General features: G+C 35.6%; 1 protein-coding gene across 1 annotated transcript in view; it reads left to right on the top strand.

Annotated features, from left to right (window-relative positions):
- Positions 1-24,730, top strand: part of FAR1 (fatty acyl-CoA reductase 1) — a 79,147-nt gene that overhangs the window by 40,442 nt on the left and 13,975 nt on the right. Inside the window, exons 3-9 of the mRNA XM_040258317.1 lie at positions 4,050-4,225; positions 17,009-17,188; positions 19,697-19,874; positions 20,926-20,970; positions 21,094-21,212; positions 22,289-22,356; positions 23,841-24,012. Coding sequence (XP_040114251.1) covers positions 4,050-4,225; positions 17,009-17,188; positions 19,697-19,874; positions 20,926-20,970; positions 21,094-21,212; positions 22,289-22,356; positions 23,841-24,012 — 938 coding nt within the window. The remainder of the gene's footprint in view (positions 1-4,049; positions 4,226-17,008; positions 17,189-19,696; positions 19,875-20,925; positions 20,971-21,093; positions 21,213-22,288; positions 22,357-23,840; positions 24,013-24,730) is intronic.

Raw genomic sequence — 24,730 nt, 5'->3', positions numbered from 1 at the left:
GTATATACTGCTTATGTCTGTGCTGAAGGATCGTACAGTCCCCAAGTATTTGTCTAAATATTTGACTACAATACTGTATAGAATTATGTCATTTTATGCCTTAAAATATTATATCATGTTTTTTAATTGCCCCCGGCACATCCTACTGGTTATTCCTAGGGTCATTCATTCTCACATATATATAGTGTAGCTGCTAAATCAATAAAATGAGTTCTTTTTATATCAAGCAGCAATTAATATGTACACTTAAAGTTGTTAAACATTTAAATAGAGTCTACTATGATTTTGAAACAGGAATAAAAGAGCATAAGCATAGGGCATATACTGTAGTGTGATATTGTCTTCTAGCAGAATTTCTCAACCTCAGCACTCTTCACATTTTAGGAGAGTTAATTCTTTATTGTGGGGAGCTGTCCTGTGCATTGTAGGGTGGTCAGCATTCGTGGCCTGTGCCCACTAAATGCCAGCAGCTCCCTTTCCTCACCATCCCAGTTGTGACAAGGCAGAATTGTGTTTCAGTTCAGTTCAGTTCAGTCGCTCAGTCGTGTCCAATTCTTTGCAGCGCCATGAATTGCAGCACACCATGCCTCCCTGTTCATCACCATCTCCCAGAGTTCACTCAGACTCACGCCCATCAAGTCCGTGATGCCATCCAGCCATCTCATCCTCTGTCGTCCCCTTCTCCTCCTGCCCCCAATCCCTCCCAGCATCAGAGTCTTTTCCAATGAGTCAACCCTTCACATGAGGTGGGCAAAGTACTGGATTTTCAGCTTTAGCATCATTCCTTCCAAAGAGCACCCAGGGCTGATCTCCTTTAGAATGGACTGGTTGGATCTCCTTGCAGTCCAGGGGACTCTCAGGAGTCTTCTCCACACACACACCACACCACACACACACACCACAGTTCAAAAGCATCAATTCTTTGGCGCTCAGCCTTCTTCACAGTCCACTCTCACATCCATTCATGACCACTGGAAAAACCATAGCCTTGACTAGATGGACCTTAGTTGGCAAAGTAATATCTCTGCTTTTCAATATGCTGTCTAGGTTGGTCATAACTTTTCTTCCAAGGAGTAAGCGTCTTTTAAGTTCAAGGCTGCAGTCACCATCTGCAGTGATTTTGGAGCCCCCCAAAATAAATTCTGCCACTGTTTCCACTGTTTCCCCACCTATTTCCCATGAAGTGATGGCACCAGATGCCATGATCTTCGTTTTCTGAATGTTGAGCTTTAAGCCCACTTTTTCACTCTCCTCTTTCACTTTCATCAAGAGGCTTTTTAGTTCCTCTTCACTTTCTGCCATAAGGGTGGTGTCATCTGCATATCTGAGATTATTGATATTTCTCCCAGCAATCTTGATTCCAGCTTGTGCTTCTTCCAGCCCAGTGTTTCTCATTATATACTCTGTATATGAGTTTAAGCAGGGTGACAGTGTACAGCCTTGACGTACTCCTTTTCCTATTTGGAACCAGTCTGTTGTTCCATGTCCAGTTCTAACTCTTGCTTCCTGACCTGCATATAGGTTTCTCAAGAGGCAGGTCAGGTGGTCTGGTATTCCCATCTCTTTCAGAATTTTCCACAGTTTATTGTGATCCACACAGTCAACGGCTTTGGCATAGTCAATGAAGCAGAAATAGATGTTTTTCTGGAACTCTCTTGCTTTTTCGATGATCCAGCAGATGTTGGCAGTTTGATCTCTGGTTCCTCTGCCTTTCCTAAAACCAGGTTGAACATCTGGATGTTCATGGTTCACGTATTGCTGAAGCCTGGCTTGCAGAATTTTGAGCATTGCTTTACTAGCATGTGAGATGAGTGCAATTGTGCAGTAGTTTGAGCATTCTTTGGCATTGCCTTTCTTTGGGATTGGAATGAAAACTGACCTTTTAGACATCACCAAATCTTCCCTGGGGGCTAAAGTTGCCCCAACTTGAGAAGTGATATGCAGCAGTATCCCGGGGAAAATAAACCTCATTGCTGGCATGATTGAATTAAAATAGCCGACTATGAAATAAATTCTGGAAAGAGAAGAAAGTACATTAAAGAGGGCATTAGTGGACTTAGTAAAGTAGGAACTAATTGGGGTACCAGTGGGTTAAAAGCATTGGAAAAGATGGCTTTGAATAACAACATGGTGGCTAGAGAAGGGAGGAGCATCAAGCTTGAGATGTAACTTGTGAAGCAGCATGACCAATGGTGGAGATAATCTAATATGAAGAGGAATTAAAGGTCATTGGCAGTCTGGGAGAATGAAAAAGTGAATTCAATGTGTTAAAAGTACTTTTCTGGTTATATCTCGGGCTCCTTTTTCTCTGCTATCCCCTTAAATATTCTTCAGAATTTGTCCTAGGCCTAGATCTCTTCTTACTAGGTCCAGTTAGGAGATTACTCAGCACCTTCTCTTGTATGTGAGATGAACGGTTGTATTTTAAAATAGATTTGGAAAAAGCTTCATGTAGTCTGGACCTTGGGTGCTCATCACTGTTGCTGCTGAGTGATACTCTCCCAGGGCTACATGTGTGGTTAATAGAATCAGTGATCTGATTCTCTCTTCCCTGAACTCAGGACCCACAGAGCCAGTTACCTCTACGGCACTGATCTTCTGTGGAGTCTCATTGACACTTTATAGTCAACATGAACAAAACTGAACTCCTCTCCATAGGTATTCATCCAGTGTTTTCCACCGAATGAGTTTATTCACATACAAGTGTTTGTCAGCACTCTGTTATCTGGGGCCTGTGTGCTGAGCACAATAGATGTGGTCCCTGTCCACATGGAGTTTGTATTCTTTATTCCTTCTCCTGTCATTGGCCAAGTCTTAGAGTTATTTTTAATTTCCCAAACATAAATGCTTTATTACTATTAGGTGGTTATATGTGACACTTTCTTTGCCTGAAACACTGTTCTTCTACTTTATAATCTCAAGTCCTTCCCCAGCAGGGCAAGTTGTTGTTCCCGTACAGTCTCATAACACTGTTGTGTTAGCCCTGTTTTATTACTTATAACACTGTATTTTAACTGTTTCTTTGTTTAATTTTTCCTATAATATTTTAAATAACTTGAGGCAAAGGTCATTTTCTTGTTTTCTCAGTGTATGGACAGTACTTATTTTATCTGAAATGCTTAGTAAGTATTTTATTAATTTCTATAAAAACAGTAATATTGAAGTCATTACCTAAAGGTGGAGAAGACTATTACGTACTAAAAGTCATATAGGAAGGTGAAAGTGAGTGCCATGTGTGTTTTATAGACTTTTTTTTTTTTTGCCCCAGATTTAAGACTCTGCTTAAACTATAAGTATGGATTTTAAATGGATTGGAGAGTCAGGGTGTAATAGAACAGTGATCTGGAGGTCCCATCTATAAAATCTGGGGTAAAAAATTAAATTTGACTCACAGTTAAATATGTTTGTAATGTAACCATCTTGGGATCTGACTGATTCTCTAGTTAAATTTATTCCTTTGAATATACTTAAGGAATATTGAATTTTCTATTTTCAAATTAGAATCCTATATATATGATACTTCACAGGTTTTTCCAGCTTCTGATCTTAATATTTCCTTAAAAACTTTTTTTTTCCTTTAATATACTTACATTTTTTTCCTCTTTAAAATTTTTCTAAGATTTAAAGTAGAGTGTAGTTAATGGCATTTTATTCTAATCTGCTAAAGAGGACTACAGCCAAAAAAAAAAAAGTGATAAGGTTTGGATTTTAGAAATCTGATCATTTTAAACATTGATCTGATATATATACTGCTTATGTCTGTGCTGAGGGATATACAGTCTAATGAACAAAGGCATAAACAGTTAAAATTTAACTTTGCAAACTGCTACCTCTGTGTCCTTGGTGAGTTACTTAACCTCTCTGTTTCTCAGATTCCTCATCTGTAAAATGGGGATAGTATTTTCCATACAGAATGATAGCAATTTAAGCAACCTTAGGATTTGCATAGTTGAAATCTAAAAAATACTGATCCTTGGGGGAGAAGATGGTGATGATGGATTTTAGAAAGTTGAAAAATACTGCCCTAAAATGTTTTTCTCCTTTGAAAGCTTTTTGACAGATTGAGAGATGAAAATCCAGATTTTAGGGAGAAAATTATAGCAATCAGCAGTGAACTCACCCAACCTAAACTGGCTCTTAGTGAAGAAGATAAAGAGATCATCATAGATTCTACTAATATTATATTCCACTGTGCAGCTACAGTAAGATTTAATGAAAATTTGAGGTAAGTAAAGGTATTTATATGATATTTAAACTGCAGTATAGTTAAAAGATCTAATTTGAATTCTACTTGTTAGTCATTTTGAAAATGTTTTGAAAATGTTTTGAAAATGTTTGCTCTCTATTGTAGCTTTCAGTATCCTACAGTGTGTTAAAAGAATTTTCTTTCTCTTAACAGTTAAAAACATGTGTTTCTTAGAAGTAGTTGCTGTGAATTTAAATATGGGGCAGGGAGAAAGCAAATGGGAACTGTGAATTAGAAGAAAGAACTTTACCTTGGGTAGGAGTATTAGTCTTAATAACTAATAGCGTTTATTTCCTTTTCCCTCCATTCTTTCAGAAGTGTATACTCCAGCAGCCTTATTTTTCTACTTCACACATATTGATCTGATATTAAATATTAAATAGTTAGGCTCAGGTTTTGCAGAGAAAGAAAAAATGGCTCATACATTGAAGTCATACCTTGTTTTTGTTTTAAAATTTTGGTATCACTGTTAATAGGGTACATTGGATATAGGTTTACTTTAAAAACAGTTTGGACTTCTTTCAAGATACGTATTTCAAGAAAAAACATAGCATTCCAAATGGTCACTATGTTTTAAAAAGTCTCATGTATATGCAATTCAAATAATGATGCTTAATTCAGAACACTTTTGATGTTATATACAGTTTTATAATGTAACTCTAATTATATGGTCTTAGATCGGTTAGAATGGTGTATATTTTTTAGGTTTCATGATTGCTTGAAGGGCTTCTTAAAATGTTTTTAAGTTCAGTTCTGATTATAAAGGACTTTGAGATTATCCCCCATATTGTCTGTAGAAGTGCAAACCTTAATTGACACTGTGTGACATGACGGTTCAGCACCAAAACATTACAGTGAGTTCTGCTTATAGTTCAGGGGAGGGAAATGATTAATAGTCCCTTATGTTTCTTTAACAATGTTTTATAGTTTCAAGGTGTTTTCTCACTCATTATTTCATTCCGTGCTTACATTACCCACCTTTATATAGTGGGCAAATCCATTTTATACTTGAGGAAGCTGAGACAGCACTATGTAGTGGAAAAGGCATGAGCTTTGGAATTACATACCTTGGTTCTAATCTTGGCTTTATCCTTTATGATCTGGTGATAATTATTTATTTACTTTTTGGTTCTTTTTATGCAGCAGTTACATGTTCAAGATTCATAAGTGACAAAAGAATCTTATTAGAACTTAGTATAATCTCATTTTCATAAAATATGTGTGTACACAACATGTTTTATACACATATCTTTTAATATTGGCTGGTTATTATATTTGGATAGTGTGATTATAGGTGGGTTTTTATTATGAAATAGTCAATCTATTTTCTCTTATTCTAGCTTTCATAACAAAAAAAGAGTTCACATAACCTTATGAAAGTGTTTTGAGGAAAAGGTATATTCATACTTGATAATTGTGGTATAATCCTCAAAGGGAAAATTAGATTCTTTCAAAAGGGAGATTGTTTTGCAAACAGGCAACATTCATTCAGGTGAAACTCATCTAAATAGCCTTATGAAAAGGACCCAAGTGTAATACTTTTGGGGCAAACATTTTCTTTCTTCTTTGTCTTCCCCTTAGGGTAAGCAACATTACCATTAACAAAAGGGAAAATTTATTATTATTATTATTTGTTCTTTCACTAGAGATTGATGAACATTTATTGTTCTTCTCTTCCTTGCCAAGGCATGTATGTTTATTCACCTAATCCCAGTTGTTACATTGAAATTACTGTTTTCTATGAAGCAATTTTAATGGATATTGATGTCTAAGTGGTGATATAACATTCTAAAATACTGTAGGTTGACATAACTACTTTTTGCAGAGCAGTTATTCTTTTTTTTAATGGTTAGCATTTTTATGTCTTTTTTTCTTAATATATATTTTATTGAAATCTAGTGGCCTTACAATGTTACAAGTGCACAGCAAGGTGATTCAGTTATTCATATACACATATATTATTTTTAAGATTATTTTCCATTATAGGTTGTTACAAGATATTGACTGTATGTGGTTCCCTGTGCTATACAGTAAACCTTTGTTGCTTCAGAGCAATTATTCTTTATAGCCACTTTTTATTTTAGCCCACAAATAAAAAATGGTTCAAAGCCTTTACTTCCAGGGCAAAAAAATCTAGATTTCACTCCCCAAACTCTATTTTTGGATAAATCAGAATAAATTGCACACAATTTGCAAAGTCCATATAGTCTAATAGATTATGCTTAAATAACCATAAAATAGAAAATGTGGAGTTACTGAAGAGCATATGTTAAAGTGCTATGCAAGTTGAGAGGTAGCAGAGCTCATTTATTTTTCACATATGCTGGTCTATAAATCTTGAAGTGGGGAGAAATGGATATCAAGATTAGAAATTATAAAGAAATACTGACAAAAGGAGAGAGTGATATTGAGGATAAAAAAGGGAGTTACATCATAGTCTGGTATCCCTTAAGTATTAAGGAAAGTGAGGGTAGGCAGGGCCAATGGAGTTGAGAGTAAAGAAGTATCAAGAGACTAGAGACCATGATGAGGATGTAAAACAGGCTTAAGTGCAGAAATGGAAGGACAGATAATGTGGTGTGGGGAAAATTCACAGTATGAGGTTTTAGAGATGGAAGAGTTTGGGGTGAGAAAGCCCAGGGTAGGAATATGAGAGTAGGTGTTCCGAAAGGAGTGGAAGTAAAGATCCATAATTAGAAAAGATTAAGAAACTGTTGAGTTTAAGGCCATTGATTCTCAAACTTTAGAGTATGTTATGAAGCTTAAAAATTACTGGAGAATGTGTTTAAAATGCAGAATCTTGGACTGTGTTTGCCAAATTCAAATCCTGTAGTTTTGAGATAATAAGCGGGAATCCTCATTTTTAGGAAGAACCTAGGATGTGACTTATTTTATTTTTTTAATATAAATTTATTTACTTTAATTGGAGGCTAATTACTTTACAATATTGTATTGGTTTTGCCATACATTAACTTGAATCTGCCCCAGGTGTACATGTGTTCCCCATCCTGAACCTCCCTCCCACCTCCCTCCCCATCCCATCCCTCTGGGTCATTCATCCCAGTGCACTAGCCCCGAGCACCCTGTCTCATATATCGAACCTGGACTGGTGATTCGTTTCACATATGATAATATTATGTTTCAATGCCATTCTCCCAAATCATCCCACCCTCACCCTCTCCCACAGAATCCAAAAGACTGTTCTATACATCTGTGTCTCTTTTGCTGTCTCGCATACAGGGTTATCATTACCATCTTTCTAGATTCCATATATATGTGTTATTATACTGTATTGGTGTTTTTCTTTCTGGCTTACTTCACTCTGTATAATAGGCTCCAGTTTCATCCATCTCATTAGAACTGATTCAAATGCATTGTTTTTAATGGCTGAGTAATACTCCATTGTGTATATGTACCACAGCTTTCTTATCCATTCATCTGCTGATGGACATCTAGGTTGCTTCCATGTCCTGGCTATTATAAACAGTGCTGTGATGAACATTGGGGTACATGGGTCTCTTTCAATTTTGGTTTCCTCGGTGTGTATGCCCAGCAGTGGCACTGCTGGGTTGTATGGCAGTTGTTTCCAGTTTCTTAAGGAATCTCCACACTGTTCTCCATAGTGGCTGTACTGGTTTGCATTCCCACCAACAGTGTTAGAGGGTTCCCTTTTCTCCACACCCTCTCTAGCATTTATTGCTTGTAGACTTTTGGATAACAGTCATTCTGACTGGCATGAAATGGCACTTCATTATGGTTTTGATTTGCATTTCTCTGATAATGAGTGATGTTGAGCATCTTTTCATGTGTTTGTTAGCCATCTATATGTCTTCTTTGGAGAAATGTCTGTTTAGTTCTTTGGCCCGTTTTTTGATTGGGTCGTTTATTTTTCTGGAATTGAGCTGCAGGAGTTGCCTGTATATTTTTGAGATTAATTCTTTATCAGTTGCTTCATTCGCTATTATTTTCTCCCATTCTGAAGGCTGTCTTTTCACCTTGCTTATAGTTTCCTTTGTTGTGCAGAAGCTTTTAATTTTAATTAGGTCCCATTTGTTTATTTTTGCTTTTATTTCCAGTATTCTTGGTGGTGGGTCATAGAGGATCCTGCTGTGATTTATGTCGGAGAGTGTTTTGCCTATGTTCTCCTCTAGGAGTTTTATAGTTTCTGGTCTTACGTTTAGATCTTTAATCCATTTTGAGTTTATTTTTGTGTATGGTGTTAGAAAGTGTTCTAGTTTCATTCTTTTACAAGTGGTTGACCAGTTTTCCCAGCACCGCTTGTTAAAGAGAGTGTCTTTTCTCCATTGTATATTCTTGCCTCCTTTGTCAAAGATAAGGTGTCCATAGGTGCGTGGAATCTCTGGGCTTTCTATTTTGTTCCATTGATCTATATTTCTGTCTTTGTGCCAGTACCATACTGTCTTGATGACTGTGGCTTTGTAGTAAAGCCTGAAGTCAGGCAGGTTGATTCCTCCAGTTCCATTCTTCTTTCTCAAGATTGCTTTGGCTAATTGAGGTTTTTTGTATTTCCATACAAATTGTGAATTTATTTGTTCTAGTTCTGTGAAATATATTGTTGGTAGCTTGATAGGGATTGCATTGAATCTAGATTGCTTTGGGTAGTATACTCACTTTCACTGTATTGATTCTTCCAATTCATGAACATGGTATATTTCTCCATCTATTAGTGTCCTCTTTGATTTCTTTCACCAGTGTTTTATTGTTTTCTATATATAGGTCTTTTGTTTCTTTAGGTAGATATATTCCTAAGTATTTTATTCTTTTCCTTGCAATGGTAAATGGAATTGTTTCCTTAATTTCTCTTTCTGTTTTCTCATTATTAGTGTATAGGAATGCAAGGGATTTCTGTGTGTTGGTTTTATATCCTGTAACTTTACTATATTCATTGATTAGCTCTAGTAATTTTCTGGTGGAGTCTTTATGGTTTTCTATGTAGAGGATCATGTCATATGCAAACAGTGAGAGTTTTACTTCTTTTCCAATCTGGATTCCTTTTATTTCTTTTTCAGCTCTGATTGCTGTGGCCAAACTTCCAAAACTATGTTGAATAGTAGTAGTGAAAGTGGGCACCCTTGTCTTGTTCCTGACTTTAGGGGAAATGCTTTCAATTTTTCACCATTGAGGATAATGTTTGCTGTGGGTTTGTCATATATAGCTTTTATTATGTTGAGGGTATGTTCCTTCTATTCCTGCCTTCTGGAGGGTTTTCATCATAAATGGATGTTGAATTTTGTGAAAGGCTTTCTCTGCATCTATTGAGATAATCATATGGCTTTTATTTTTCAGTTTGTTAATGTAGTATATTACATTGATTGCTTTGCGGATATTGAAAAATCCCTGGGATAAAGCCCACTTGGTCATGATGTATGATCTTTTTAATGTGTTGTTGGATTCTGATTGCTAGAATTTGTTAAGGATTTTTGCATCTATGTTCATCAGTGATATTGGCCTACAGTTTTCTTTTTTTGTGGCATCTTTGTCAGGTTTTGGTATTAGGGTGATGGTGGCCTCATAGAATGAGTTTGGAAGTTTACCTTCCTCTGCAATTTTCTGGAAAAGTTTGAGTAGGATAGATATTAGCTCTTCTCTAAATTTTTGGTAGAATTCAGCTGTGAAGCCATCTGGTCCTGGACTTTTGTTTGCTGGAAGATTTTGATTACAGTTTCAATTTCTGTGCTTGTAATGGGTCTGTTAAGATTTTCTATTTCTTCCTGGTTCAGTTTTGGAAAGTTGTACTTTTCTAAGAATTTGTCCATTTCTTCCAGGTTGTCCACTTTATTGGCATATAGTTACTGATAGTAGTCTCTTTGATCCTTGGCAATTCTGTGTTGTCTGTTGTTATCTCTCCAGTTTCATTTCTAATTTTATTGATTTGATTTTTCTGCCATTGTTTCTTGATGAGTCTGGTTAATGATTTGTCAATTTTATTTATCTTCTCAAAGAACCAGCTTTTGGCTTTGTTAATTTTTGCTATGGTCTCTTGTTACCCACAAATTACAAAAGAAATCAAAATATGCATAGAAACGAATGAAAATGAAAACACAACAACCCAAAACCTGTGGAACACTGTAAAAGCAGTGCTAAGGGAAAGGTTCATAGCAATACAGGAATACCTCAAGAAACAAGAAAAAAGTCAAATAAATAAACTAACTCTACACCTAAAGCAACTAGAAAAGGAAGAAATGAAGAACCCCAGGGTTAGTAGAAGGAAAGAAATCTTAAAATTTAGGGCAGAAATAGGATGTGATTTAAATGACAGATGTCTGGGTCCCCTGCTTTGGTTGATTAATTGGCCCCTAGACATCTGTTTCTATATCTTCGTCAAATTAAAAAGAAAAATCAGCAGCATTAGTGATGAAATCAGTAATGTAGGTAGTATTTTTGTAATCAGTGATGTAGGTAGTATTTTATTAGAGATAGGAAAGAGTGGTGAGGAAGAGATCATGATGGCCTGGGGAATTTATTTAATATGTAGTTTCCCAGGACTCAGTTCATACATTGGAGAGTGTCTAAGGATGAGGTCCAACAGTCTGCATTTTTAATAACTCAACCGGTATCAGTCATGCCAAGGATGAGTCCCTGGTCTATGTCTTAGAGGTGTTATCAACATAGAGTTTGAACAGTCCAATATAGAAGACAGGTGAATAAGCAAATTTATTAGCTGTTCAAGTTGAGGTTTCTCCTTTATTGAAGTGATTTCTGTGTCTGCATTAATGATGGACCATTATTACAAAGATTTGTTCATTTTGCTCTCCCCACCAAAAGCCAGTGCTACATAAAATGCATTTAAGAATTCATATAACCAAATAATAGTGAGAACTTTTATTTTTGTTTAGCACTACTGAATGCTTTCAGATCTAACATGTCAGGACCTCAGCCTAAAGTTCAAGATGTAGAAATTGGATGGTGGTAAAACAAGAGTGAGGATACTAGCCTGGCAGGGATATTAAGAGTTATTTATGTGGACACAAAATGCCTTCAGGTTTGGGCTCTCAGTTGCAGACAAATGGTAAGAGGTGAGCAGACAGAGCACAGGTGTGCTTCCTTTGTAAAGTTATTCCTACTTTTCAGTGACCCAGAAATTCTGTCACTGTCCTCAGGAGCCTGTAACAAAATATCCTTTGTGTCTTGCTCCCAAAACATTACTCTCCCTACCACTATTGTTTTGCAAATGGGAAAGAAGATAGCACATTGCCTTACAGTCTAGTGGACAGTATCCTCTCTGTGAAATGTCTTTTTTCTGGATATCTGTTCAAACAGATTTTCCTCCTTCAGTTGAGATGAGGAAAGAAAAAGATAAACTCATGATTGTAAGACCCCAACCCGATTATTTCATTGAAAAAAATTTTTTTTCTGTTTTCATAGGTTCTCAGATACTATTAAATTAAAAGAAAAAAATAAGACCCAAGAGTTTTTTCTCATGAATTATTTCTTGTTCCTAGTGACCCAGAACTTGTTTTTCTGTCCTCAGAAACCTGTAATAGGATATTTTCTGTATACCTTTTCCAAAACAGCACCCTCCCCATTCTTACCGTTTTCCAAATGTGATATGCATCAAAGCACTACTTTACAGTTAAGTGGACCAGATTCTATCTGTGACATATTCTGGCCTTTTAAAAGAATGGTTGATTTTTTTTCTTCTTAAATATTGAAAATGTAACCAAAACTATTTTTTTTTTTAATTTTCTTGTGGTTTCTCTTTGAAAATACAGTTTTCCATGAAATGTAAGCATAAAACTTATAATTTTCCTATTGAAACAACTTCTGTGTTTCTGACTTTTTCATATATAATTTTCATAATGTGATATTTCATGTTATTATCCTGTAATTTCACATTGACTTAGCATGGCAAATTTAGGGAATTTTCCTGAGGGTGTGGGAATAAAGGGAACCCTTCTACTCTGTTGGTGGGAATGTAAATTGGTGCAGTCAATTTCTTTGGAGAACAGTATGCAGGTTCCTCAAAAAACTAAAAATAGATTTGCCATATGGTGTAGCAGTTCCACTCCTGGGTTGCACATATCTGCACAAAACTATAATCCAAAAAGATGTATGCAACCCTGTGTGCATAGCAGCACTATTTATAATAGCCAAGACATGGACAACCTAAATGTTCATTGACAGATGAATGAATAAAGAAGGTGGGTATGTATACATACAATGGAATGTTATTCAACCTTAAAAAAGGATGAAATAATGCCTTTTGCAGCTACATGGATGGACCTGGAGATTATCATATTCAGTGAAGTAAGTCAGAAAGAGAAAGATGAATACCATATGATATCACTTATATGTGGAATCCAAAGTATGACAGAAATGAACTTACCTATGAAACAAACTCACAGACATAGAGAACAGACTGGTGTTTTCCAAGGGGTAGGGGAGGGTTGGAATGAAAGTTTGGGACTAGCAGATGCAAACTCTCATATGCAGAACGGATAAACAACAACGGCCTAATGTATAGCACAGGGAGCTATATTCAATATCCTGTAATAAACCGTAATGTAAAAGAATATGAAGAATATTTATATTAATATATATATAACTGAATCACTTAGCTCTACACCAGAAACTAACACAACATTGTAAATCAAGTATACGTCAATTAAAAAACAAAAGCAGAAACGCAACCAAAAATCCCCCAAAACAACAAATGTAGGAAATTTTAATTTTTTTTTGAAAAATTACGGTTAGAATAAGTTTTTCTTATCTGTTAAAATTTCAGTAGTTTAACTAAATTAGTAACTTATTTCTGTAATTCCTGGTACTTTATCGTAATCTCTTTCAGATCAGTTGTATCAGCTGATAGTGTCACCAACACTGTATTAACTTTGCCAGTTTCTTTCACAGTATTAATGGTTTTGAGTGTTTTAACTTTTTTCCCCCCTCAAATAAGTTATAAAAGAAAGTATAATATAAAGTGGGCTTCCCAGGTGATGCTAGTGATAAAGAACCCACCGGGTAATGCAGGAGACATAAAAGATACGAGTTCGATCCCTGGGTCTGGAAGACCCCCCCTGAAGGAGGAAATGGCAACCCATGCCAGTATTCTTGCCTGGAGAATCCCATGGACAGAAGACCTTGTCAGGCTACAGTCCATAGGGTTGCAAAGAGACACAACTAAAATGACTTAGCATGCAAATAATAGATCACAAAAACTACTCACCCCTTAAGTAATATTTTTTAAATGCCTATTTTGGGACTATGTTAGGAATAATGCTAAGTACTTGCAAGCTTTTTTTTTTTTTCCATTTAATTTTAGATAAAATCTTAGTAGGTAGTCTCTTACCTGTTCTCCTTTACTGATGAGGACACAGGCCGGAGTGCTTGAGTGACTTTCAGTTCAGTTCAGTCGCTCAGTTGTGTCCAACTCTTTGCGACCCCATGAATCACAGCACGCCAGGCCTCCCTGTCCATCACAACTCCTGGAGTTCACTCAAACTCATGTCCATCAAGTCGGTGATGCCATCCAGCCATCTCATCCTCTGTCGTCCCCTTCTCCTCCTGCCCCCAATCCCTCCCAGCGTCAGGGTCTTTTCCAATGAGTCAACCCTTCGCATGAGGTGGCCAAAGTATTGGAGTTTCAGCTTCAGCATCAGTCCCTCCAATGAACACCCATGACTGATCTCCTTTAGGATGGACTGGTTGGATCTCCTATCTAACATGAAGTGATGGGACCAGATGCCCTGATCTTAGTTTTCTGAATGCAGAGCTTTAAGACAAATTTTGACTCTCTTTCACATTCATCAAGAGGCTTTTTAGTTCCTTTTCACTTTCTGCCATAAGGGTGGTGTCATCTGCATATCTGAGGTTATTGATATTTCTCCCGGCAATCTTGATTCCAGCTCTGCGTTTCTCATGATGTACTCTGCATGTAAGTTAAATAAGTAGGGTGACAATATACAGCCTTGATGTACTCCTTTTCCTATTTGGAACCAGTCTGTTGTTCTATGTCCAGTTCTAACTGTTACTTTCTGACCTGCATATAGGTTTCTCAAGAGGCAGGTCAGGTGGTCTGGTATTCCCATCTCTTTCAGAATTTTCCACAGTTTATTGTGGTCCACACAGTCAAAGGCTTTGGCATAGTCAATAAAGCAGAAATAGATGTTTTTCTGGAACTCTCCTGCTTTTTTGATGATCCAGTGGATGTTGGTAATTTGATCTCTGGTTCCTCTGCCTTTTCTTGGATATCTGGAAGTTCATGGTTCACATATTGCTGAAGCCTGGCTTGCATAATTTTGAGCATTACTTTACTAGCGTGTGAGATGAGTGCAATTGTGCGTTAGTTTGAGCATTCTTTGGCATTGCCTTTCTTTTGGATTGGAATGAAAACTGACCTTTTCCAGTCCTGTGGCCACTGCTGAGTTTTCCAAATTTGCTGGCATATTGAGTGAAGCACTTTCACCTTCAGAGTATCATCTTTCAGGATTTGAAACAGCTCCACTGGAATTCCATCACCTCCACTAGCTTTGTTCATAGTGATGCTTTCTAAGGCCCACTTGACTTCACATTCCAGGATGTCTGGCTCTAGGTGAGTGATCACACCATCATGATTATCTTGATCATGAAGATCTTTTTTGTACAGTTCTTCTGTGTATTCTTGCTACCTTTTCTTAATATCTTCTGCTTCTGTTAGGTCCATACCATTTCTGTCCTTTATCAAGCCCATCTTTGCATGAAATGTTCCCTTGGTATCTCTAATTTTCTTGACGAGATCTCTAGTGTTTCCCATTCTGTTGTTTTCCTCTTTTTTTGCATTGATCACTGAGGTTGGCTTTCTTATCTCTCCTTGCTATTGTTTGGAACTCTGCATTCAGATGCTTATATCTTTCCTTTTCTCCTTTGCTTTTCGCTTCTCTTCTTTTCACAGCTATTTGTAAGGCCTCCTCAGACAGTCATTTTGCTTTTTTGCATTTCTTTTCAATGGGGATGGTCTTGATCCCTGTCTCCTGTACAATGTCATGAACATCGTCTGTAGTTCATCAGGCACTCTGTCTATCAGATCTAGTCCCTTAAATCTATTTCTCACTTCCACAGTATAATCATAAGGGATTTGATTTAGGTCATACCTGAATGATCTAGTGGTTTTCCCCACTTTCTTCAGTTTAAGTCTGAATTTGGCAATAGGCAGTTCATGATCTGAGCCACAGTCAGCTCCTGGTCTTGTTTTTGTTGACTATATAGAGCTTCTCCATCTTTGGCTGCAAAGAATATAATCAATCTGATTTCGGTGTTGACCATCTGGTGATGCTGATAGATATGCTAAGCCAGGTTGGAACCCAGGTCTTATTCCAGAGTCTTGTTTTTAATCCCACTTCACTTCAGGATGTATAAATTGAAAAAATATTATTCACACATAGTTTTCCATGCTTTTCAGTTCAGTTCAGTCACTCAGTCGTGTCTGACTCTTTGCGACCCCATGAATCGCAGCATGCCAGCCCTCCCTGTCCATCACCATCTCCCGGAGTTCACTCAGACTCACGTCCATTGAGTCAGTGATACCATCCAGCCATCTCATCCTCTGTCGTCCCCTTCTCCTCCTGCCCCCAATCCTTCCCAGCATCAGAGTCTTTTCCAATGAGTCAACTCTTCGCATGAGGTGGCCAAAGTACTGGAGCTTCAGCTTTAGCATCATTCCTTCCAAAGAAATCCCAGGGCTGATCTCCTTCAGAATGGATTGGTTGGATCTCCTTGCAGTCCAAGGGACTCTCAGGAGTCTTCTCCAAAACCACAGTTTCAAAGCATCAATTCTTCGGTGCTCAGCCTTCTTCACAGTCCAACTCTCACATCCATACATGACCACAGGAAAAACCATAACTTGACTAGACGGACCTTAGTTGGCAAAGTAATGTCTCTGCTTTTGAATATGCTATCTAGGTTGGTCATAACTTTTCTTCCAAGGAGTAAGCGTCTTTTAATTTCATGGCTGCAATCACCATCTTTTATAGTTGGTGCTTTTATAGTTGTCATATTTTTTAATGGCTGTATTCTTTCATTGTGTTAAAAATACCTACTTTATTAAATCATATCATAGTGAATATTTGAGCTCTAGCCTTTTGCTATTTCTAGGTAGTGCCTTATCAGTTATTATTCTGCGTATATACTTTTGCATTTGTGAAATTTTTCCTCAAATACATTTCAAGAAGGGGGTATATATAGACCTTGAGATCTTGCATGTCAGTCTTGTAATAAATGTACCAGTTTTATTCTTAACACCCCTTTGCATTGTGTTGCCTTTAAAAGGTGGTTAGCTTAATTGCTACAAAAAAGAGAAATAAACATTTTTACTTGATTTTATGTTAATAAAATTTAAGGTTTTTGAGTTTTCTTTGACTGTTTTGTCCTGATTGATGACTCTACCGTAGCATTTTAAAATTACTTATTCTTTTCTTTGTATGTGGTACAATGATTTCATAAAACAGTATGCTTTCAAAAATCAAGATGCAAAAAAAGTGTAAAATGATTTCCAAATGTATGCATAAAAGCCAAAGACTGAAATTATCTGTGTCTATTTCTGGGTAATTTAAAATAATCAGAAAAATTTTAAACACAATTGATAGAACGGCTGTACTTCATGTTAAAATAACAAACAAAATCTGAGCTAAAGGATTAGTTGTAAAGAAATAAATACCTCTTTGTCCCTTTCTATTTTTGATACTCTAAAATGGAAATAAGTTTTTTTTAGTAGGTGAAAGAAAGACATAGCTTCCCAATTTTTTATTGTGACTTTTTGTTTTACAGAGATGCTGTTCAGTTAAATGTAATTGCTACACGACAGCTTATTCTGCTTGCACAACAGATGAAGAATCTGGAAGTGTTCATGCATGTATCAACGGCATATGCCTACTGTAATCGAAAGCATATTGATGAAGTAGTCTATCCACCCCCTGTGGATCCCAAGAAGCTGATTGATTCTTTAGAGTATGTTTGTTAACTTTGCTTTGACCCCAAACTTTGGATCCAGATTTATCTATTTATATGTATCTCTTTGTCTGTTTAGTTTTTCTCTTTCTCCTTCCACAGTACACATTGCTCTCTTCCTTATTCAGCAAATTATTATATATGTACTGTGTTCTGTTTATCATATCAATTTGTACCTAATGACTCTAGGTGAGGTCATTGTGAAGCTTTCCCTTTTGAACAGGTGTTGTGATGGTTGGAGGAAAGCCTTTGAACAGCTTATTCATGGTATTAGAGTCTCAGTTTTTTCAAGGAATCAAGCTTAGCCACCAAGAAGTTCCTGATATCCATGGAGACTAATGACTGCCTGTTCAATAGCAAGGTCTAATTTATTAAAAGATTGTGCTTTTATTTTGCCCAGTGAAGTACAGTTGACCCTTGAATAACACAGGTTTGAACTATGTGAGTCTACTTCTATACAGATTTTTTCAGTAAATAAGTCCTCCAGTACTGCACAGTCTGTGGTTGGTTGAATGTGTTGATGCACAACCATGGTACAGAGTGCTGACTGTAAAGTCACATGGGGATTTTTTACTGCACGTAGAGTCAGTGCCCCAACCCTGTGTTTTTCCAGGTGTCAACTGTATATCCTCAGAGGAGCCTTGAAGTTTTAAGAAATCAAAGGAGTCATGATCCTTTAATTGATATTCCTAGTGTTATTGTTTATTATCTTTCTAAGGACTAGAATCCTACTATCAGTTATTGCTTGAGAAGTATTTGTGATTTGGTGGATACAACTAGGTATGGCCAAGATTTCATTTGCTTCAGCCTGTACATTCTCATTGAGTGAAACAAATAGGATCAAAGCAAGAATAAATAACAGGGTCTTTTCTTCTTTTATAGACTATAATTATAGAAAATTCCAGTATCCATTATATCTTTGCGTGTTTTTTTATTCTCATATAATATTCCTGCAAGCTTTTTCTTCCTTTATTCTCTGTTTGCCCTTAGGTCTCTCTTCTAAGAGATCCTGTTCAGGTTCACCTCCTTAGTTACCACCCCCTGTTGTCTCAGTTGAATTTTTTACTTCCCAGGGGTGGTACAGAATGTTCATAGCTTCTTCTCCAAGTTTTCTTCTAAAATAAGCATAGAAGCCCATTTCTTTAAGGTTTTGCTGGAAATATGAGAAAATAGATTTGTAAGAAAGTTAGTATTGGGAGCTTTCTTATGGTAATTCCCTGGTTTCTGTTTTCTAACTCCATTTCTTAGATAGTTCCAAATATCTACCTCATTTTCCTCAGATCATTAGGCAGAAGTGTTTAATATCTCTGGGAAAAGTTGAACGTGCAAGTTAATTTATCTTTTTACTTTTTCTCTGTCCAAACATCTGAGTTGCTGAGAAAGAGCCTATAAACCTATTCTGTTATTTCCTTTCTTTGTTTACAAAGAAATCTGGCCAGCAGATAATTTTAGGATAACTCGTAGATTGACTATGTAATCTCCCTCCAGTGATAAGGTTTACTGGCTCTACAGTCTCTCCTAGTTAAGCCTGTTTTATTTTATTTTTTAATGTAACTCTTTTATCCATTTTTTGAAGTTCATCTCCATTATGGAATTTTTCCTATGTTGAATAGTAACCTACCTTAAATTTTATAAATATTCCTTTCCTTCCACACAAAAAAGTACTTTAACATACAGAAGAAAGTTTATCTTGATAGTCCTCATCAGTTAGTGTGGGTATCCCTGTATAATAACAGTATTTTTAGTATACAAATATGCATAGTATTATAGACAGACAGGAAAACTATCTGAAAACAAATACATAACATTGAAATTAGAAATTTAGACTGAAAAAGACTATAGAGATCACCTAGTATATCACCCTCCTCTTATAGGTTATCATAGTAGACATTTTCTTCAGAGATACTGAGAGAACTGAAGCAATTTTATGACTGCACAGTAGATTACTAGACCTTTTTTATTAATTTTAAATGTATGTTCATTTAAAATGTATAGTTAACATGTTATGCTGTTATGGTGATTATATACAAATCTTTAATTCCTTGGGGCCAGATGTATTTTGGAATTTATTTAGACTTTAGAAAAAATATTATCTATTGTGTAATATAAAATAACTTCAGCTATTTAGATTCAGGGTAGTGCTCCTTGTCAAACACATAGGAAGTATATGAATACTTACAACTAGAAGATTTTTTTTTTTAAATACCATAAATCAGTTCTAATTCACTTTTGCTACCTATCATACGGCATATGAAAAAACTCTTGGTTTTTAGCTATAGAAACTGGATATACATCTGGATTTGTGGTTGATATTTAATGAAAGTAAAGCTGATTTCCTTTTTTTTTTTTTTAAGTAGAAGTTGTAAGACACTTGAGTTGGAGCCACAGACATATTTGAAATATGCAAAGTGGTTTTTCATTTTTTAAATGAAAATATATCTGAAAATATTTTTTTGAAGTGAAAAAATATCTGAAAATATTTTTGCCTGTAATTTCTTTGTTTACCAGGTGGATGGATGATGGCTTAGTAAATGATATCACACCCAAATTGATAGGAGACAGACCTAATACATACATATACACAAAAGCATTGGCAGAATATGTTGTACAACAAGAAGGAGCAAAGCTAAATGTGGCGATTGTAAGGCCATCAATTGTTGGTGCCAGTTGGAAAGAACCTTTTCCAGTAAGTTGCTAGAGATCTTTGTAAATAATTGGAATTGAGAATTTTAAGTCATAATTTTGTACAAAAAGAGTTGGCAATTTTTTAAGAGCAGGTTTTGTTTGCTGTACATGGTTTACTGTGGCAGAGTTGTTTGCATTTGTAGAGAGAGACACTCTTACTGGTACTTTTATGTAAGGTGCATGTATTGTAATGTTGCATGTATAGAAATGCAGATAAACTTTTAAAATGTTAACTGAAAATTAAAGGCTATGGTATTGTCTGGAGTCAGAGGAGACCATGCCTTTCAAGTTTCTTTGTCATCGATAAGAGATTGGACACTGACACATCACCATTTGTTGGCCTTTAAAATTATTTGTGGATTAGTTTCCCTTGTGGAGGTGAAGGGAATAAAGGTGAGAATATTCAGGATCTTATTTTATTTCATTTGCTTTTTAGTACCTGAAAGAGGCAGGTCTTCTAAGAAGTTCACTTCTTGTATAGTTTACATGCTAAGGAAGATAAAAAATTTCTCTGATTTGCTGTAGAAAAGCAAGGCATTATAGTATTTGTGAATCGCTGAAATAAGAGGAAACGTAGATGTAAAATGAAATAAATTGATTTAGGAAAGACTTAAATCTCTGTAGTAGTAGTAAATGATACTATCTCTTTTGTAACTTTGACATTACTCTGTTTTATTCAGTAATCTTGAGAATTTACCATTTCCTTCAATCTAAGGATACTGCCTTAGTAAATAGCACAAAATCAAACTTGAGCAATCTTAATTTAGCTTAAATATTTGACAGATATAAACTTCTTTTTGCAAAATTCTCTTTGCAGAGAGTTAGTGAAAGAGTAGGTAACCCTTTGAAAATTATTTTACTTAGTCATCTGCAATCTCAGAAAAGACTATTTAAGATGGGGAGAAATACTCTGGCCTGAATATAGTCAGATTTTTAGTTCTTAGAAGAAGACTACCAAGTATGTTTGTGGAGTTATATAGAGTTCAAATTGTAAATCTGTAATTTTATAGTATTTCTAAACTCCCTTCCTTTTTTTTAATTTTTGGTATTAGGGATGGATTGATAACTTTAATGGACCAAGTGGTCTTTTTATTGCGGTAAGTAATAAGCCTTTTATTGTATTGAATATTCTATTTTGTTTTTTTTCCTGTGTATCTTTGTATCATGTATTTGCACTATGGGTTCTGTGCCTTAAAGTTTTGTTTTTAATTTCAACAAAGGCAGGGAAAGGAATTCTTCGAACAATGCGTGCCTCCAACAATGCCCTTGCAGATCTTGTTCCTGTAGATGTAGTTGTCAACATGAGTCTTGCGGCAGCCTGGTATTCCGGAGTAAATAGGTATATGAGATGGCAATGTCGTTTATTAGATGTATAGTAACTGAGATGAGAACTAATGTTAAAAAATCCTCTATAATGGATATTTATCAGTTTATTAACCCATACCAATATTATATAGATATTATCACTTTCAACTGCAAGAGTTGACTTACCACAGCCAATGAAGTGGTTCCATCAGCAGTAATAAGAATTAACATAAATTCTTGTGTACTGGCACAGGATAGACAAGGTCATTAGAGTTTTTTTTTAATGTATTTTTTAATACAGACTAAAACTTGTTATAAATTTGTCATATATAAAGAGGTGAAATTCATAGAGAACAGCTTACATGTATCAAACATGCACACTAATACACTTTAATCAACTCGTGGGGCTTCCCTGGTGGCTCAGAGGTTAAAGTGTCTGCCTGCAATGTGGAAGACCCAGGTTCCATCCCTGGGTGGGGAAGATTCCCTGGAGAAGGAAATGGCAATCCACTCCAGCACTCTTGCCTGGAGAATCCCAAGGAGGGAGGAGCCTGGTACGCCACAGTCCATGGGGTCACAAAGAGTCGGACACAACTGAGCAACATCATTCGCTATACTATATAATATTTATAGGTCTAACACTTAAACCTAAACATCTAAGCTTCTCAGTGACATTTTTCTAAATAATAATCTTCCCTTAATTTTGAAGTCACTGTTTTATATTTTACAAAAAGGAGGGATATGATTATATGAATATGTTTCTGGTAAAAGTGAATTCCGTTCACAATTTCTTTTTAACTAGAGCCTCTGAAAATGGGAAGGAGCTAGGAAGAGCTGAGGTGGTTCTTCTTCCTATATGAAAAAAAGACACTTGTGCTAGTACAAGAAGAAAAATATGAAGTCTGTGTTTTTATAAATATTTTTTTGGTAGGATTGGAAAAAAGGGTAGTGTAAATAGTTGTTCAGACATAAAAATTAATCCTTTAAAGATAATATTTTAAATATTTATGGTAGAAAAGTCCTCATTCCTACTTAAGTATCATATAAGATTTAGATTGGTTAAGTTTAACTTTTTAAAATTTTTCATTGCTTTGATCTTTGTCTTTGCAGACCAAGAAACATCATGGTGTATAACTGTACAACAGGAAGCACTAATCCCTTCCACTGGGGTGAAGTTGGTATGATTTTACCTGTATTTTTGAATGTTAGAATAAATTTTTATAAACTTAAAATGTTCACTGATTACATTAGAATAATCCATGAGGCATTAAAGCCACCCAGTTACAAGTTTATTCTTATTTTAGTTGCCATGTTAGAACATCTACTAATACTGCCTTTTGGTCCTTAATGTTTCATAAATTTAAAAATACCCAGCTGTGTGTTCCCTCCTCATCCCACCCTTGTCTGACCCTTATTGTTTCTCTGCTGCCATCTGCAGGATGTGCATAGATAGCCGTGGTATGGAAATAAACCTTTTTCCCTCCCTCATGGGCATTCTTAATCCTGATGTTCCCTATTCACAAGCAGTATCACTCACAACTACAAGAGTTGATATATCACAGGAAATAGCTAGTTGTCCTAAGAGGAATAGCTGAAGGAGTAAGCAAGTAGGATACATTTTGTCAGAATATTTTCTGTTGCATTTATTAATCTGTTAAATACACAAATTCACAGCAGTAGTGTGTATGCTGTTACTTGTTTCAAAACAAGAATAGTATAACTTAGAACGTACTGAAACTTAATCATTTTTAAGTCAAATATAAAGTAAAATAAAATATATTTACAGTGTTGATTTAGTATACTAGGTCTTATTTTATCTCTAATTAAACAGTTTTTGTTATCCTTGTGGAATAATTTTGATTTTAAAGTAAATATTTGTCTTTTATTCTAGAGGTTATTCTATGACATTTTTACTTCTATTTAGTGATTGACTGTTAGACAATATAAGGGGAAAAAATCTAGGGTGCTTTTAATCTTATGATAATTAGTTGTGTTCTTTTAAGAATTTTAAAACACTTCAGATGAGTTAGGTTTTTTGTAGTCTTTCATTGTGTTAGGAAGTTTAGCAAAAATCAAGTTGAGCTTTATTTTTTAGTGAATATTTCAGTAAACATTTCCATTGAAGTATTAACGTAGATGATAATAGAGTTGATTGTTTTGATATTGTATAACCTAGATAAATTACAGCAGAAGTTAATTTGGGGTTGTTTTAAGCTTGTTGATATATGTTAATTTGAGCAACTTAATTATTCATAAACAAAGGATGATGATTTCCCTTTTCTTTTTAAAGTAAGTACAGTAATAAGAATCTGGAAAGAGGAACAGAAAGAAAGAAGCTATCGTGAGAGGTGAAATATAGAAAGTGACATTGTAAACTGATATAGGTAAAACATTAAAAGGATTTTTAAGAGTGAATTTTAGCAAAAATTCATTCATCTAATTAAAATTCATAAATGGAGTTCTAAAACCACTTGAGTTCAGCAGTTTAATACCCATATTCCCTTAGTTACTATGAAAGTAGAAAAGTTTGTTTTTTAAATGAGCAAACTCTGACATCTTTGGTAAAATATTTTGCTTTGTAAAAACATGATTTTTTTTTTTTTTTTACAAAACTTCACTACATGGTTATTATCAAAGCTGTTACACAACTTTTCTTCCTCAGAATACCATGTAATTTCCACTTTCAAGAGGAATCCTCTCGAACAGGCCTTCAGACGGCCCAATGTAAATCTAACCTCCAATCACCTTTTATATCATTACTGGATTGCTGTAAGCCATAAGGCCCCAGCATTCCTGTATGATATCTACCTCAGGATGACTGGAAGAAGCCCAAGGTAATGGTGACTAGCTCTGTCTTATCTGTTCCTCTGACTGTTAAACAACCCATGCTTACACTAAACTGCATATTAACTCTGTATTTGTTTATGCTTATGATAAGGCTTAATGGCCTTTTGTGACTGAGAAGACTCTTGAATTTAAGAATTTGTCAGAAAAGCAAAGGTAGTGTTATAATTCATTCTGTTCTAAATTTTGGATGATAAATTACTGTCATATGCTGAATTCTAGGTCTAACTTTAGGTATTTTTTTCTGAATAACAAAACATTCAAAATGCTTTGATGCTTATTTTTCCTACAGGATATTATCTAAATCATTTCTTCAAGATGAATCCTTTAAACCAAGTATTCAGGCGCCCCAATATTAAGTTTTATTCCAACAACTTATTGCTTCATTATTGGAAGGGTGTCAAACATACAGTACCTGCATTATTGCTCGATCTTGCACTCAGGTTGACAGGTCAGAAACCGTGGTAAGAAGAATAGCAGTAAATACACTGTATTGGTAAGGTGGTGGAGGCTTGCTGGAGAGACAAAAAGTCGCTAGCATGAGCTTTACCTTTAGTTACTAACCTGATTAATCACAATCACAATCCGGATGCTAGAACATTTCTTAGAAATTGAGGATATTTGGGGAGACTGTGGATCTCATCTTACTGGGCCATTGATCCTCCAAAATCCCATATCACAGGAAATGTCCAGCGTCAAGGTTGTCAT

Source organism: Oryx dammah, unplaced genomic scaffold (genome assembly GCF_014754425.2).
Source record: "Oryx dammah isolate SB20612 unplaced genomic scaffold, SCBI_Odam_1.1 HiC_scaffold_17, whole genome shotgun sequence".
Lineage (NCBI taxonomy): Eukaryota > Metazoa > Chordata > Mammalia > Artiodactyla > Bovidae > Oryx > Oryx dammah.
This window is presented reverse-complemented; position numbering and strand designations above follow the sequence as displayed.